Source organism: Eriocheir sinensis, chromosome 38 (assembly GCF_024679095.1).
Source record: "Eriocheir sinensis breed Jianghai 21 chromosome 38, ASM2467909v1, whole genome shotgun sequence".
Lineage (NCBI taxonomy): Eukaryota > Metazoa > Arthropoda > Malacostraca > Decapoda > Varunidae > Eriocheir > Eriocheir sinensis.
Genome location: NC_066546.1, coordinates 13470894 through 13486972, shown reverse-complemented (window position 1 = coordinate 13486972; position 16079 = coordinate 13470894). Strand labels below are relative to the sequence as shown.

The following is a 16079-nucleotide window of genomic DNA, read 5'->3' as shown; positions in this document are numbered from 1 at the left end:
TATATATATATAGAGAGAGAGAGAGAGAGAGAGAGAGAGAGAGAGAGAGAGAGAGAGAGAGAGAGAGAGAGAATTGATGGTTGTTTACGTAAATTTCAATCGGACAAGCTCGACCTCATTAACGACTGACTCCTACAAAGACGACCATTGAAAGGAAGGTTCAAGGTGGCGGCAACTCAGGTGTTCACGGGGGCAGGTGACGGGGCGAGGGGTAGGGGGGGGCGCCTCTTCTCACAGGTGAACACAGGTGGGTGAAAGGGAACGTAAATTATCCCATACTCTAATATAGGCCATTAAAGTCACGTGCACCTCTTTTTTTCTTTTCTTCTTGGATTTAGAAAGAAAGTTCAGATGATTTAAGGCTTCGTTCTCCCTACTCTTTAATCTGTCTTTTTCTCTTTTTCTCCTCTTGTTGTTTCCTTCATACGTTTCATCTACTGTTATTCCCCTTCCTCCTCCTCCTCCTCCTCGTCCTCGTCCTCGTCCTTCTCTTATATGTAGATCGAAACGAGATTAAACTAATGAATTGTGAGCCCGCTATTAGGTCTCTGTGAAGCCTTCGAGAGAGTTATAGAGGTAGACGTATGGGAAGATTGATCGATAGGCAGATATAAATAAATAAATATGGAGAGAGAGAGAGAGAGAGAGAGAGAGAGAGAGAGAGAGAGAGAGAGAGAGAGAGAGAGAGAGAGAGAGAGATTGTAACAGATGAGGTGTTGAAAAATATGGGATAAACCAGATGAATGGGGAGCTGACATACAACGTGCGTGCGTGCGTGCGTGTGTGTGTGTGTGTGAATTAGCATGTGTGTCAGAATGCGTTTAGGAAGAATTCGTTTATTATTTTTTCTCCCGGTGAATCTTATCAAAGGGAAATTCTCGCATGAGGGATGATGTGGGATGTTACTTGGCGACACGAGGGGAGACCGTAAAGTTGCTGTGTGTTGCGTGCATCTCCTGTCATAGTGGAGTGTGGTTGCGTGCGGGGGGCGTGTGAAAACTGGGGTGTGAACGTGAGGGAGGGAAAAGGCAGGCAGGAAGGTGAGGTGTGTCCGCTGTAGAGGCGCTGTGTTGTCATACCAAACCACCATAACGAATGACTAGTGTTCCTCCTTCAACATATGAGTGACATCTACCGTAATCAATGCAGTAAGGAGTAAATATTACCCCTTTGTATGTGTGTGTTGTGTCTGTGTGTGTAGAACGTCAGGAGTGGGCGGGGCGGCGCAGACTCAGTGCGTGGCGGGGGGAGGGCGCAGGTCGGAGGGGACTTGCTGAGGCTGCTGTCGGGGCTCAGTGTTGGGTCGCCTGCCACGGAGCAAAGTGTAGTATCCCACCACTTGCGACGCCCAAACATGGTTCCTTGCCCTTGTGCGTCTAATATACCCTGATCCGCGGGAGGAAACTCCTGCGACGAGGTGTGTGTGCGTTGCCTGACAAACCAGCGACGCAGAACGGTGGATCTTTAACGCCAAACAGTGCAATCGAATCTTAGTCCTCGGCCAGCCTGTGTTGTGTGAGAGAGAGAAGGAGAGAGAGCGAGCGAGCGAGCGCTGGAAGAAAAAGAGCACACAAATTAGGAGGATTACATCGAAGCGTAGGTGGTGTTGCCTGGCGATCTGAATACAAGAAGACAGAAACGAAGGAAGCTGAGAATCGGAATAGAACACCCACAGCCTAAAAAATAAACGAAAGCAAAACACTGACGAGTCCCCGCAGAGCCTTGGAAGCCTTAACAGCTGTCGGGGGAGGTGACTGCGGCCCTGGAGAAGCGGGGGAGAGCTGCGGCCAGGAGGGGGTGAGGCAGGAGTGAGGCAGGTCTGTGGCGTGGCTGTGGAGGCGGCGGCGGCGCTGAGTGTCTGCAGCGTGGCACAGAGCGCTTAGGTCATGCCGCTCTTTGGGTCCAAGAAGGAAGCCTCCAAAAAGTGCACGAAAAAGGAGAAAGAGGAAGGAAAGATGCCGTCGGTGGAAGACAAATACGTTCTGAAGGACTTGCTGGGAACGTGAGTGTGACGATCTTTTGTGTTGTAGCTGCTAGGAATTATTATTTTTACTGTTATTATTATTATTGTGTTTTTGAAGTGGGAAATAGAGGGAGGAAAGACATAAGACAGCTTCAGACCTTGGAATCTACTTCTATTCTACCATCTTTATTATTTTTATCATTATTATTCTTGTTCTCTGTTTGGTGTGTCCAGTACTTTCCTATAGTTGTTTTGGTGTGGGGAATTCTGAGCAAGGAAAGAGATAAGACAACTTGGAAACATATTACGATCTTATTATTTCTATTATCGTTATTATTATTTCTATTATCGTTATTATCATTAAGTGCTGAGTGTCCAGCTCTTTCCTATTTCTATTTTGGTGTGGGGAATACTGAGCAAGGAAAGATATATAACAGATAACTTAGAAACATTTATTACGATCTTACTTCTATTATCGTTATTATCATTTAGTGCTAAGTGTCCAGCTTTTTCCTATTTCTATTTTGGTGTGGGGAATACTGAGCAAGGAAAGATATATAACAGACAACTTAGAAACATTTATTACGATTTTATTATTTCTATTGTCGTTATTATCATTAAGTGCAGTGTCCAGTTCTTTCCTATTTCTATTTTGGTGTGTGGATATTGTGTAAGGAAAGATCGAGATAACAGACAGCTCCTGACTTTCGAAACTTATTTATTTGCCGTACAGAGAGTGTGTGCTTGTTCGTCTTATCTCCCAAGCTCTCTCAGAAGGCCAAACGCATCATGCACTTTAACTAATCACGGGGTAACTTGCCAGTAGTGTGCACAGAAGAGTTGTCATTATATTCGTTAGCTGGAGTTAAGTGGCGTGAACCTTTAATAATGCACAGAGGAGATGTTCGCTGATTAACCTCCATTACGCTTATCAGGGGAAAGAGGGGGGGGGGGGTGGGGGTTAAACACGAAGGATAGTTTCAACCCAGCAATCATCAGTGAACGGTTTATGCCCCAATACAGCCAGCATCTCGCATCTTTAGTTCACTCCTGCGCCATCAGCATAATCCTTTAAGTCCGAAGCTGAGTTCTGGCGGGTAACGGTGCTGAGAGGATTAGGTTCAGGTTAAGGTGGTTGTTCTGAGGTGCTTACTGGAGACACAAAGGGTATGGTTGTGTTCTGGGGGTGGGGTGGGGGGAGGAACTACTGCCTTAACCAATGCTATTCCATGGAGCGGAGGACTAGGCTATGAGGCTCAGCATGGGATCAGGGTGAATGTTCTTTTGAGGTTCTGAAAGTACATTGGGGTGGGGTGGGGTGGGGTGGGGAGAACCCATTGTTGTTACTCTGTCGGTATTGGTAATCCATGCAATGACTAGGCTATGAGCTTTTAGGGGTCAGGGAATAGGGGTATCTTTGTTAATCTTGTAGTGAGGTGGAGGCATTAAAGGGATGAGAGTATCGTGGGGGGTTGGGGGTGTGGGGTGATGTGACCTGTTATGTGCCCCTGTTGCTCAGTTGGAAGGCCATGATCTTTTAGGGGTTATGGATTATGGGTAACTCGGTGTCTTTGAGGTTACATGTTAGAGGCTACACGAGGGATGGGAGTACCCTACGGGGGGGATCTATTGTTGTGCCCCTGTTGGTAATTCAAGGAGCGGTTAGGCTATGATCTTTTGGGGGTCAGGGATTAAGGGTGACTTGTTTTAAGGTGATGCCTGGAGGGGATTAGAGTACACTAAGGGGGGGGGGGACCTATTGATGTGCTCCTATTGGTTATTCAGAGAGCGACTAGGCTATGAGCTTTTAGGGATTAGGCATTAGGAAACACGACAAAGGCTGCTGCGTTGAGGTGCATGTTTGGAGTTACTCAGGGAATTGAAATGCTTTGGGGGGCCTAATGTGTGCTTGCTAGAGGTGCACTAGGGAATGAGAATGCCCTAGGGGGAGCCTAATGCAATATACCCCTTGCTAATTTACAGCATGTTTAAGATAGAAGCTCATAAGTGGTCAGGAATCAAGGGAAGCTTTGTGAATGTTATCAATTTGAGTTGCTGAAGGTACACACAGACACAGAGGATATGGGTGCTTCAGGGGCGGGGGTCATACTGCCATAGTGACCATTGCCGTTGCAGATCCACGGGGCTGCCAGGCTTGAGGTTCACAGGGTCAGGGATCACTGATTAACGGGGAATATCTGAAGGGAAGGGTGAGTACGATAACGCCACACCACCCGCCAGGCCATCGCTACCTCACCCACATTACCCGGTGCAGGAGTCAAGGATTAAAGGTGTCGGGAAGAGAGAGGAGACGCGGGTATTATGCTAGGCTATGTATTTACGAGGGAAGTTGAGGGTAAAGGTTAACAGTGTCTTGCCCTTAAATGCCTCGTGCTTTCTTGGGGACGGGCAGGTTGAGTGCACATATCCGGTTCCATTAGTGGCGTGGAGGTACGGGGAGACGACAGAAAATAGGCATAAATGTAAATCTTAAGCCATTGACGTCACTGCACCTTAAAAAGTGAAGCAATCGTGCCTGGCCTCACCTGACAATGATGAGGCGAGGGAGGTGACAGTGTGTGTGTGTGTGTGTGTGTGTGTGTTCATCTATGTAGCTTGCAAGACTGTGCTGGTGGGCTGTTTCAAAGCTAACGACCATCTCCGGCTGTTAGCGCAAGCATAGAACGAGGAGGAGGAGAAGGCGATAGCTGTTGAAGGGAGAGTAGGAGGAGGAGGTGGAGGAGGAATATGAAGGTTAAGTGATGCTTGACTCAACCCGTGGCTGCAGATGAAAGGTGAAACAAGGAAAGAGCGCATAAAACACAGCCTTATCAGAGCAGGGTTGTAGCAGGCAGCGGCGCGGAGGTGGAACGGCGGTGATGCGAGTCAATGAAGGGAATGAACACGGAGCGCCTCTCCCTAATTACCGCATTATTGAACCAGTGTGGGGCTAATGAGCCATAAAGCCGATAAAGCCAAGTAATGCCACTTCGGTGTACATCAATAATCTCTTCCACCCGTTCACTTACCATCTCTCCTCTCCCTATCTACCTCTGTTCCCTTCTATAATTCCTTCCCCTTCTGTCTCTCTCCGGCATATGACCACAGATGTTGCGCCGACTAAACGAAACTTTCCAATGTTCCCTATCTACCTTTCTAACTCTTTTTGGCTCACTGTTGATCAAGGTTGGCTCCAGGTTTTGTCTGTTCATTCTGCATTGATTATCTTCCACCCCATTCACTCTCCTCCTCTTCCTTTATCTCCCTCCCTCTCTTCTCTTCCACCTCCCTTCCAGTCTTCTGTTCATCAAGTTTCATTCCAAGTATTCCCCATTCTTTCTATATTGATTCCCCGCCACCCCATGCATTCACTCTCCTTCCCTTCCTTTGTCTCACTCGTCTTCTTTTCTACCTCCTTGCCAGTTTTCTGTTCATCAAGGTTGACTTAAAGTATATAGTATCCAGTGTAATTTGATTCTCCATACTCTTTTTCTCCCTTTATCTTTCTCTCTTTTTTTTCTACCTCTTCTACCTTCCTACAGTTGTGTGTTGATCTGATTTGACTCCCAAGTAATACGTATTCAGGGTAAATTGATTGTTCATCCATATATATAAACTTCTCTCCTCTTCTATCTTTCCCTTCCTCCCTCTCTATACCTTTTTCTATCTCTTCTACCTCCTTCCAGTTGATCAAATTTGACTCCCAAGTAATACGCATTCACTGAAATTTGATTGTCTCTCGATGTACTCCCCTCCCTTTCTCTCGTCCTTCCTCCTTTCCCCTTCTCTCCTTCCCTCCCTTTTCTCCTCCCTTCTCTCCTTCCCTCCCTCCTTTCCTCTCCTTTCCTCCCTCCCTCTACCTTTCCTACCTCGCTACCTTTCTCTCCTTCCAGTCTTCTTTGGTCTCCTATCGGTTGATCAGGTTTGACCCCTCTCTCTCTCTCTCTCTCTCTCTCTCTCTCTCTCTCTCTCTCTCTCTGATCTCTATAATTTCATGGCGAAATTTGAATATAAGATTTGTATTACACAAGATTTCTCCTTAATATATTCTTCACCGGTTCCATTTTGTTCCTGACTTTGTGTAATTTCTTATCTGAATCTCTCTCTCTCTCTCTCTCTCTCTCTCTCTCTCTCTCTCTCTCTCACTGAGAGAGAGAGAGAGAGAGAGAGAGAGAGAGAGAGAGAGAGAGAGAGAGAGAGAGAGAGAGAGACCACGACCATCTACTTTCCACTCCAATATTTATTTCCTTCAAAGGTATTGACGTGAAGAAGAGACTTTTGTGGTGGTGGTGTTGACTTAACCTTGTGTGTGTGTGTGCGTGTGTGTGCGCGCGTGTGTGTGTGTGTGTGTGTGTGTGTGTGTGTGTGTGTGTGTGTGTGTCGGGATTTGCTTTTTGGTAAGGTTTCGTTTTTAACTGCGACACGTGAAGCTAGAACATAATGACTGTCTCCAAGGGTTTAGAGAGAGAGAGAGAGAGAGAGAGAGAGAGAGAGAGAGACCTTCCGTTGTTCCATGACGTAAATATTTGTATTTTCACCACTCTCTCTCTCTCTCTCTCTCTCTCTCTCTCTCTCTCTCTCGGGCGAGGTGACGTCTCCCAACAACTGCATCAAGTTAAGATAAAAATTAATGTGATGTTAAAAAGTATGAATGGTATTGTCCTCTCTCTCTCTCTCTCTCTCTCTCTCTCTCTCTCTCTCTCTCTCTCTCTCTCTCTCTCTCTCTCTCTCTCGTTCGCTCGCTCGCTAAGTACACAGAACCTTATGTAACTTCATTGTGACATTTCAGAGGAGCGGTCAGGTTGTGTTCTTTGATTCACGTTAACTGTTGCAACCTGAACACACACACCAGAGAGAGAGAGAGAGAGAGAGAGAGAGAGAGAGAGAGAGAGAGAGAGAGACCGATCTTTCAAACTCACCCCAAACTCGAGAAAAATTTACTGTATGCTCGATAGTATGTGTTTTCTTAGGTAACATGCAAGTCGGACAGAGAGAGAGAGAGAGAGAGAGAGAGAGAGAGAGAGAGAGAGAGTGGAAGGAGGGAGAAGGAAAGATCAATACTGTAGTAACATCTGACCCAAAACTGAGAGAGGATCATTCTGAGAGAGAACTGACGGAGGGGGAGACGAGCCAACCAGCGAGGGGGGGGGGGATGGGGAGGGGGCGACGACCTGGAGGCGGGACTGTTCTTTTTCTCTTGCTCTTCTTTCTCTCGTCGTTGTCGTTGTTGTCGTTTTGAAGATAATTTGAGTTAGGTCATGTGAGGGTACTTCTTCTTCTTCTTCTTTTTCTTCTTCTTCTTATTATTATTATTGTTATTATTGAACTTTGGTGTCGTTTTCGAGTTCATCTTTAAGGTTAGGTTTCATTTTGTGTTCTTTGTGGAGTCTTGAATATTTTTTTAGTCTGCTCATGTGTGTTTGGTACTGAAAATACGTACTTGTAAAACACACACACACACACACACACACACACACACACACACACACACACACACACACACACACACCTGGTTTAGTACAGTTTTGACCTTGGAATTTAGTAACCCTTTCTCTTTCCCTTCAACTCTCCCTTACTCCATTCTTCCCTCCATACCTCCGTCTGTTCTACCTCCCTCCCTCCCTCCCTCCTTCCTTGCCTCCTTCTCTCCCCCTCACATTCTTCGTTTCTTCCATTCCTCCATCTCCTCTCTTTCTCTCCTCATTATTGCCAGGCCTCTGTTCTCCAGATGAGTAAATTAAAGCAGGTGTAAAGAGAGAGAGAGAGAGAGAGAGAGAGAGAGAGAGAGAGAGAGAGAGAGAGAGAGAGAGAGAAGCAGACAGACAGGGACGCAGGGAAAGGGTTTTTAATATCTTTTATCTCTTTCTTCCGCATTAACTGGATCATATTTAAGCAAAAATGGCTCAAGTTGACGTCCCTCAGATATTAAGCAACACACACACACACACACACACACACACACACACACACACACACACACACACACACACACACACACACACAGGGTTGGGGTATATGTAATAGCATTTTAATTGAAATGTAATTAGTTTATGATAAGAATTATTGTAATTGCTATGAAAATTCCATTTGTTAATTGTAATTAGTTTGTAAACATTAACCATTTATTTATAATTTTATGGAAGCAGCGTCAGTTGATTGGTTAACGTGGCAAACCCAATCTGACCTGACCCTTGACCTCGTAGTGGGCGTGCTTCCACCTGTGTTGGTGTGTGTACCAGCCAGGTATTGGGGTCAAGGTCAGAGTCAAGGGAGAGCATGCCGGGCGGGTCAGCTGATCGGCGGGCGTTGCAGCCATACCCGCCCGGCGCGGCGTGTGGCCTCGCCTGGAGGGGCGGAACTTGATCCAGTGGAGCGAGTGGTCCGCTTGGCCAGGGGATTTTTTTCACCCCCATCTACTCCCACAACCTGACCTCGCTTTCTGCAATATGGGATTGGCAAAGTGCCGCGCTGGGTCGTTTGAAGGCTGCAAGTTTTTGTAGTCGGGTGCTGCAACTTCCCGGAACGTGGAATCTTTATGAAAATTGTTTTAACATTAATTTGGAACCTCTGCCGATGACGGTTAGCCTTTTTTTTTCATTTTTTTACTGTATTTTTCATAATTTGGAAACTTTGGAAACTGTAAATCTAATTTGCACTTTTTATGCTGTGAATGTGTCACTTCAATGTGATGAAATTGTTATTTCTATTTTAAGTGTACCATGAAATTTCAATATTGAAAAGTACCTGCTTCGGGATTGTAATTGTAATTTACCTGTAATGTGTTATTGCTTCAACCATGACCCCCCCCCCCCCCCACTCCCCCCTCCACACACACACACGTTAGCGGCCGGGTTTCCAGTTCCTGCTCAGAAGTTAACCTTTCTTTCCTCTCTTCCACCCTCCCTCCCTCCATCCCTCCCTCCCTCCTCCACCGTGACAGCCTCTCAACGCCGGGGCCAAAATGGTTTCTTCTTCATCTTCATTTTCTCCGCCTCCTCCTCCTCCATTAAGTTAGGAAAGGTAATATCTCGACATGCTCACAAAAATATTAAATAAAAAATGCGATATGATGTTTATATGACCAAATATAATTGAAAAATACTAGAGCACTCCTCCTCCTCCTCTTTCTTCTTCTTCTTCTTCTTCATTTACCACCACCCCTATTGTTGTTGTTGATGTAGTTACTGTTATTGTTTATGTTACTGTTGTTATGCTACTGTTACTTCTACTACCAACAACAACATTAGTAAAAGGTTAACAATAGAACAGCCTCTCAAACACCAACGCCTCTCTGGAACTCGGCGCACGCGTTCAACAATGAGGCGTAGGAGGCGGCAAGTAGCGTCACCCTTCCACCTGTTATCACCTGGGCCGCGGCACCTGCTTGCTCGGCGGCGTTGTCCCTTCCCCTCCCCCTCCCCCTCCCCCTCCTCTTCTCTTCCTCTGCCACAGCGATACCTGCCTGCCCTCTTGTCTCCCGTCCCATGTCACCCCGCACCGCCCCGCCCTCCCGCGCGTGTGATAAGGGAAGGCCGGGGCTCAGAACACACACACACACACACACACACACACACACACACACACACACACACACACACACACACACACACACACACACACACTGGGGAAAATAAATGAGCATGAAGTCAACTTATGTGTGTGTGTGTGCTACAGCTGACTAAATGCAACACACACACACACACACACACACACACACACACACACACACACACACACACACACACACACACACACACAGCGTCTTGTACACCTTGTCAAGTCGGATACCGGTCTCTCTATCTCTCGTATCTTCACCCGATGTTATGTTTTCAGCAGCGCCCAGTATATTCCATGAGCATCGCGGCGTCTGAGCCATTTGCATACACGAGAGACGCTTCTTTGACCCACTTATCATACAGAAGCAACGCCATTATACGCCATTATCATACACGGGGATTGAGACGAACGTGTCGGCTGAAGTAATCATATTTAATGGGCTATTCTTGCGCTTTCCAAATGCGAGGTAGAGATTCCATTAGAAGAATAAATTAGAGGAGAGTTGAAAATCTGTTACTTCTCTCTTTTTTTTTGTGTGGATTTGTTGAGCTGTAGAATTGGTTAGTAAAGATTCCGTTAGCAGTATACGTTAGTGGAAAGCCGATATTTTTACCGTTGTTGTTCTTTGTGGATTTGTTGACCTTTAGAATTGTTTAGGTGCTTGTCATGTCTCGTTTAGGGTTATGATAATGACTTGGAAGGAAGGAAAAGTAAGAGATTAAAAGAAGGAGAAGAGACGAGAGCAAGATAGATAATGAAAATTGGTACGCTTGTTATTCTTTATCTCGTTTTTAGGTTATGATAATGACTTGGAAGGAAGGAAAAGTAAGAGATCAAAAGAAGAAGAGACGAGAGCAAGATAGATAATGAAAATTGGTACGCTTGTTATTCTTTGTAGATTTGTTGACCTTTAGAATTGTTTAGGTGCTTGTCATGTCTCGTTTCAGTGTTTAGGGTTATGATAATGACGTGGAAGGAAGGAAAAGTAAGAGATTGAAAGAAGGAAAAGAAACGAGAGCAAGATAAATATGAAACGAAGACTGAAGCGAAGGGACCGTCTGGTAAAGTTGAAGGACGAGAGAAGGCAGAACAGAAGAGGCCGGAGAGTCAAGGTGATAATCAAATGCCAAAGAAGATATGAACTTGAGGTGCAGGAAACACGTGATATAAGACACAAAGCTCAAGCAGTACCGTACAAGGCTATTTTGGAGATCGAGGAGATAAGGCGGGAAGGAAGCGATAAGAGAGAGAGAAAAAGGTCAGATAAGTAACGATAATAAGAAGACGATGAATAAAAAGAACGAGAAACAAGGTTGATTTGAAGAGTTGGGAGATACCGCAGAAAGGGAGCGATAAGAGATTGATGAAGGTTAGATAAAGACGAAAGAAAAAATAGAGAAATAAATTGAATAGAAATAATAATGAGAAAGAAGCAATTTATATAGGAAACTGAATATGTCAAAGAGTAAATAAGACAGTGACGTATTTACTGAAGAAAGAAAATTAACAAGACGGTAAAGAAATAATGATAAAAGATTACCATGATAAGATCTGACTCGGGGATAAGTAAAGGTAAATATTATTATTATTATTATTATTATTATTATTATTATTATTATTATTATTATTATTATTATTATTATTATTAGTTATCGTTGGTTTTGTAGTAGTAATACAAGTAGTCGAAGTAAAAGCAACAATAGATGGAGGAGGAGGAAGAAGAAGAGGAGGAGGAAGAAAAGGAAGAGGAGACAGATGAAGGAGGAAGAGGAAATCGTTGGAGGAGGAGGAGGAAAAAGAGGAAGAGGAAATCATTGGAGGAGGAGGAGGAAGAAGAGGAAATCGTTGGAGGAGGTGGAAGAGGAAGAGGAAGAGGAAATCATTGTTGAAAATAACTTTTTGTCACGTCATTCTTATGTTGTTATTTCTTCCATAAGCTTACAAATGTCCCCCAGCTTCTTCCTCCTCCTCCTCCTCCTCATTTGCTCTCTCCGCCCACTCCTTTGCCTGGCACTCAAGTCATGAACTCTCATCTTCCCTCTTACCTCCTCCTCCTCCCCTTCATTCTTTCTTCCCTCTCCTACTTCCTTGTTCTCTCCTTTCATTCTCTCTCTCTCTCTCTCTCTCTCTCTCTCTCTCTCTCTCTCTCTCTCTCTCTCTCTCTCTCTCTCTCTCTCTCTCTCTCTCTCTCTAACTTCTTCCTTTTCCTTCCTCCATTCACATTTTCTCTCTATCTCTCTCTCTCTCTCTCTCTCTCTCTCTCTCTCTCTCTCTCTCTCTCTCTCTCTCTCTCTCTCTCTCTCTCTCTCTCTCTCTCTCTCTCTCTCTCTCTCTCTCTCTCTCTCTCTCTCTCTCTCTCTCCTTCCTCCTCCCTCCTTCCCTCCCTCCCTCCCTCCCTTCCTTCTGCCTTCGATTCCCTCCTTCACTCATCCGTTAAATTTCTTCCTTCTCTCCTTCCCTCCATCCATCACCTGCACACCTGTAATTCTTCTTCCTACTTTTCCTCCCTCAATTCCTTCGACCCTCCATCGATCAGCCTCTTCTCTCAGCCTTTCCTCCTCCCCTCTTAACTTACCTTACCTCACCTCTCTCTCCCTCTCTCTCTTGGTCTCTCTCTCTCTCTCTCTCTCTCTCTCTCTCTCTCTCTCTCTCTCTCTCTCTCTCTCTCTCTCTCTCTCTCTCTCTCTCTCTCTCTCTCTCTCTCTCTTCCTTCTTTGCTTCATCCTTCCCTCCTCCATTCTTTTTTTCTTTCCTTCTTTCTTTCTTTCTTTCTCTCTGCCCTCTTTTCTTCCTTCCTTTCCCTCCCTTCTTCCTATTTTACTTCCAGACTTGCTCCCTTCTCTCCCCTCCTCTCCTTTCCTCTTCCCTCCTCTTCCTTCCTCTTTCCTTCCTCCCCGCAGGCTCCCTTCAGGCCAGTGAGGTAATTGTAGGTTCGCCCAGCCTTCACACACACACACACACACACACACACACACACATACACACACACACACACACACACACACACACACACACACACACACACACACACACACACACACACACACACACAAGGAATACGAGTTGTAGGTACCGTACGTTACCTGTATGTGTGTGTGTGTGTGTGTGTGTGTGTGTGTGATGTTACTAAGACGTATTCCTATAATCTATTGATATAATTAAGGCTTACGTGCAAGATTGACCCGGGCAGTACACGCACACGTAGGCACACACACACACACACACACACACACACACACACACACACACACACACACACACACACACCATTTTTTCCCCTCGTGTTTTCATTTCCCGTGTAATTAAACTCGCGGGGGAACCTTTTCTTTTTTCCCCTTCAATGAATCATAAATTTCCCTGGCGCTGATATCCGCCGACGAGGTCTTGAGAAAAGTCTTGATATTGGCCAACGCCTCGCTGCCCGCCCGCTACCAACCACGCCCCAGACAGACGGACAGACAGACGGACAGACAGACAGACAGACGGACAGACAGACAGGCAGACAGACGGACTTGAAGACAGACAGGCAAATATGGCAGACAGACAGACATATAAATATACATAATACACAGACAAACCTATCAACCCGGACTCTAGATTCTACGATCAAAGATGAGCTCCGGGGGGCAGCATGAGCCAATGCAAGATGGCGCCACTATAAACACTTGCCTGCGCCACAACGGGCTATGCCATACCATCAGGCCCCTCCATGCACATCTGCTTATCATCCTCAAGTAAGTATTTATCATAATATTATAATGATCATATTTGTTTGTTTGTGCTTATTCTTTCCTCTGTTTGAAAGCAATGCCCCTATTTTGGCATTTTTTGATCGTGTGAAAAAATACCTATATATTTTTCCAACAGAAAATTAACGATATGTTAATTTCAGGCCAATGGATTAGTCGAGCGCAGCAACCAAACAGTTCAAAATCTTCTCCTTCGAACTCTGAGTGATCGACATGAAAACTGGGACAAATGTTTGCACGGCGTCTTATTTGCACTGAGGTTGGCAATATCAGGGTCGAGACGTCTGTGTGTACTGTTATTAGTTTTTGAATTGCGTTGTTTCTTTTTTTAGATCTTCAGTCCAGGCCTCCACGAGGTTTTCACCATTCAAGATGTTATATGGCCGAGAACCTGTCCTTCCCATCGATGTGGACCACGAGTTCGCTGACTGCACCTCCGATCCTGACGATCCTGAATTTGAGGAGTCTGACTTCCATGCTACACTCTCAAAGCTCGAAATATTACAGGTATTTTTTTTTTCATGCGAGAGGGAGTAGCTGTATACATATGCTATATATATTTTATATACAGGCTACACATGTGTAGTATCTTTATCCATACATAATGTAATATTTACATACACTAATCGATAATAATATTATATTACTACAAGAGTAATTTTATCTTACAGGATGTTATTTTCAAGAAATCTGATGCCAACATTGAGCGAGCTCAGGCAAAACAGCAAACTGATTTTGCAACGAGGCGATACAAAAAAAAAAAAAAAAAAAAAAAATCATCGTGGGTGACAAGGTGTTGCGTTACAACCTCCGCAGAGCCGACAGAAAAGGAGGCAAGCAAGCCGAGAAGGGGCTGAACTGCCTCCTTAATTCATCCACGAAGGTCACCCTCAGGACGAAAGTGAAAGGATGCAACCTGAAGCCCTTCTTCGAACGCACTCCAGAAGCTTTACCACCTACTCCCTCAGTTACGTCATCTCCGCCATCTCCAAGTGTCCAAATAGTCGGGGTTCAGCAAGAGGAGATTACTGCTCTCCATTGACGGTTGCAACGCAGCGAGCAATCTGCAACAACGCTGGTGGACGTCTGGTATTCAAGAAAATATCAGGTCCATCCGGAAAAAAAATAAGACCTTCAAAAACACCAACGAACCTCTTGCCGTTAAAGCAATTGAAGGTGACGGAAATTGTCTTTTTCGTGCATTGTCATGTGCTATCACTGGAGGAGGACCAACACGACGTTGTCAGAAGCTTGATATGTGACTTCATTGCCAGCACTGAGAACATCAAAGTTGAATCAATGCGTCAGAATAAAGTGTGGGGAACAACAACAGAGATGTTAGCAGCAGCCAACATGTTCTATGTGAATGTATGTGTGTGGGCAAAGTTCGGTTCTATGCACACATGGCATACACACAGGCCGAAATGCAGAGAAGTAGTAAACGAGTCAGTGTACCTCGACAATAAAGCAGGCAACCATTTTAATGTAGTTATTCGTGTGTAATGTCCACATGATTACTGATTAGCTTTTGGATGGGAGACATTAATGTGCTGAAGTGTGATTACTGATTAGTTTTTGTATGGGAGGCACCATCAATAAATCTTTTTCATCCAATAATGTGAGTCATTTCAACCTGATGGGGAGTCATATGAAACCAGTTTCAGTTGACTGGGGAGTGCTTTAAAACTAGTTTCAAGAGACTCCGGGAGTCATGTCTAGGGGGAGTATCCTGAAATGTCTACACCGGCGCCATAGGCGGACACGTAAAAAAAAAAAAAAAAAAAAAAAAAAAAAAAAAAAAAAATTGCGGATTGGTAGACAGATAGACAGACATGGCAGACTAATATTTACATACATACATACATACATACATGCAAGCACAAACAGACATGGCACACACACACACACACACACACACACACACACACACACACACACACACACACACACACACAGGCAGGCACGTAATCAGATAAGCAAGCAGACAGATAAACATTGACAGACAGACAGACAGACAGACCCACTCACAGACACTCAACCACTTCCCTCCCCCCACCACCCACCCACACAAAGGTTATATAAGGTAGGAAGTATTTTGTCCTGTCTTTCACCGCTCCATTTCCCTTTGTTTGCCTTTTCTTATTCTTGCCAATGTCTTGCCTAACCTTGCGCGGCCATCCTCTGCATTCCTTTTACGTTTTTCTGGTCTGCACGCAATCTTTCAGCACATTTCTTCGGCGTTTCTTGCTTCTCGTGTTTTGGTGAGCTGCGTTTTGCTTTGATTGTTACAGAAAAGACGTGATATTCGGGTTCGTTTCAGGTTTTTGTGTTAATGTATAAGTTTTGGGGTTTTCGTTTCTGATTAATTGGCGTAAAGCTGTATACATTCTCAATTATATGCATCCTCAAATATATGCATCTTGAAGTATATACATCCTAAAATATATACATGCTAAACTAAATACATGCTAAAATTTAAGCATCCTAAAATTCATACATCCTAAAATTTATACATGCTAGATTCATACATCCTAAAATTTATTCATGCTAAGATTTATACATCCTAAAATTTATACATGCTAAAATTTATACATCCTAAAATTTATACATGCTAAGATTCATACATCCTAAAATTTATACATGCTAAGATTCATACATCCTAAAATTTATACATGCTAAGATTCATACATCCTAAAATTTATACATGCTAAGATTTTTACATCCTAAAATTTATACATGCAAAAATTCATACATCCTAAAATTTATACATGCTAAGATATATACATCTGAAAATATTTACATGCTAAGAT

The 16079-nt window shown here is 44.4% G+C and overlaps 1 protein-coding gene across 4 annotated transcripts in view; it reads left to right on the top strand.

Annotated features, from left to right (window-relative positions):
* Positions 1–1278: 1278 nt before the first annotated feature.
* LOC127008685 (calcium/calmodulin-dependent protein kinase type 1) overlaps positions 1279–16079 on the top strand; it is a 118538-nt gene continuing 103737 nt past the window's right edge. For 3 of the 4 annotated variants that reach the window (XM_050881008.1, XM_050881007.1, XM_050881005.1), the window contains exon 1: positions 1281–2002. In XM_050881008.1, the coding sequence (XP_050736965.1) occupies positions 1887–2002 (116 nt within the window). In that variant the 5' untranslated portion in view covers positions 1281–1886. Of the gene's footprint in view, positions 2003–16079 lie in introns of all 4 variants that reach the window. The other variant, XM_050881006.1, reaches the window with a different exon arrangement.